This window comes from Helobdella robusta (assembly GCF_000326865.2).
Source record: "Helobdella robusta unplaced genomic scaffold HELROscaffold_794, whole genome shotgun sequence".
In the NCBI taxonomy this organism is placed as follows: domain Eukaryota; kingdom Metazoa; phylum Annelida; class Clitellata; order Rhynchobdellida; family Glossiphoniidae; genus Helobdella; species Helobdella robusta.
Window position 1 is genome coordinate 28,842 of NW_008705456.1, and position 832 is coordinate 29,673.

Below are 832 nucleotides of genomic sequence, written 5' to 3' on the forward strand. Positions count from 1 at the left end.
TTTCCCTGAGCTGTTCATATCGTGCTTTGACAACTAAAAAGTTGAGCGCTTCAAAATGTGGTATCGACGTGATGATGATGATGACGATGGTTTTGACATGATAATGATACTGATCACAATGATGATGATGGAAGCATTTTTTGTTAAAAATTTTATGAAAGTTTAGAGAATGAATGAATGAATGAACGAACGATTGAATTAATGAATGAATTATTGAATTAATGAATTAATAAATCAACAAATCAAATAATTAATCAATTAATTAATCAATTAATATTTTAATTGACAGATGAATAGATGAAGAAATAGGTGAAAAAAGAACATAAAACCCAAAATTTTCTGTTGATACCGCTGCATGGATGAATGTAAATAATAGAAACACATGGATGGAAATCCACTTTCAGTGCCTAATCATCAACTTGTAAAGCCATTTTGTTAAGTGCTACATAAATTGTTTAATGCGCGCGGGCTTTTTTATGTTTCCCGTCAAATTTTTTTTTTTTTGGAAATGGAATTATACAAATAATTATTGTTGAAATATATGAATGAACGAATGAATGCATGATTGGATGAATGATTAGGTGAATTAATGTTTTTATTTATAGTGTAACTTAGCCTAGAGAAGCTTTTTAAAAATTTTGTTTGTTATAGCTGGCCTATGTGAATTTTTGGCCTAGTGTAGTTAAGTGGGATTTAAATTTTAACCAGCTGACCAACCAGCCAACCAACCAATCTTCCAACCAACCAACCGACCAAACATCCAACCATCCAACCAACCAACTAACCAACCAACTGACCAACTAACCAACCAGACGACCAACCAACCAACCAA

General features: G+C 32.0%; 1 protein-coding gene across 1 annotated transcript in view; it reads right to left on the bottom strand.

Moving 5' to 3' along the window:
- The window catches only part of HELRODRAFT_184526 (hypothetical protein), a gene marked incomplete at both ends in the record, with an annotated part of 2,386 nt that extends 1,955 nt beyond the window's left edge, over positions 1-431 (bottom strand). The window contains one exon of the mRNA XM_009031822.1: positions 420-431. Coding sequence (XP_009030070.1) covers positions 420-431 — 12 coding nt within the window. The remainder of the gene's footprint in view (positions 1-419) is intronic.
- Between the last annotated feature and the right edge of the window lie 401 nt (positions 432-832).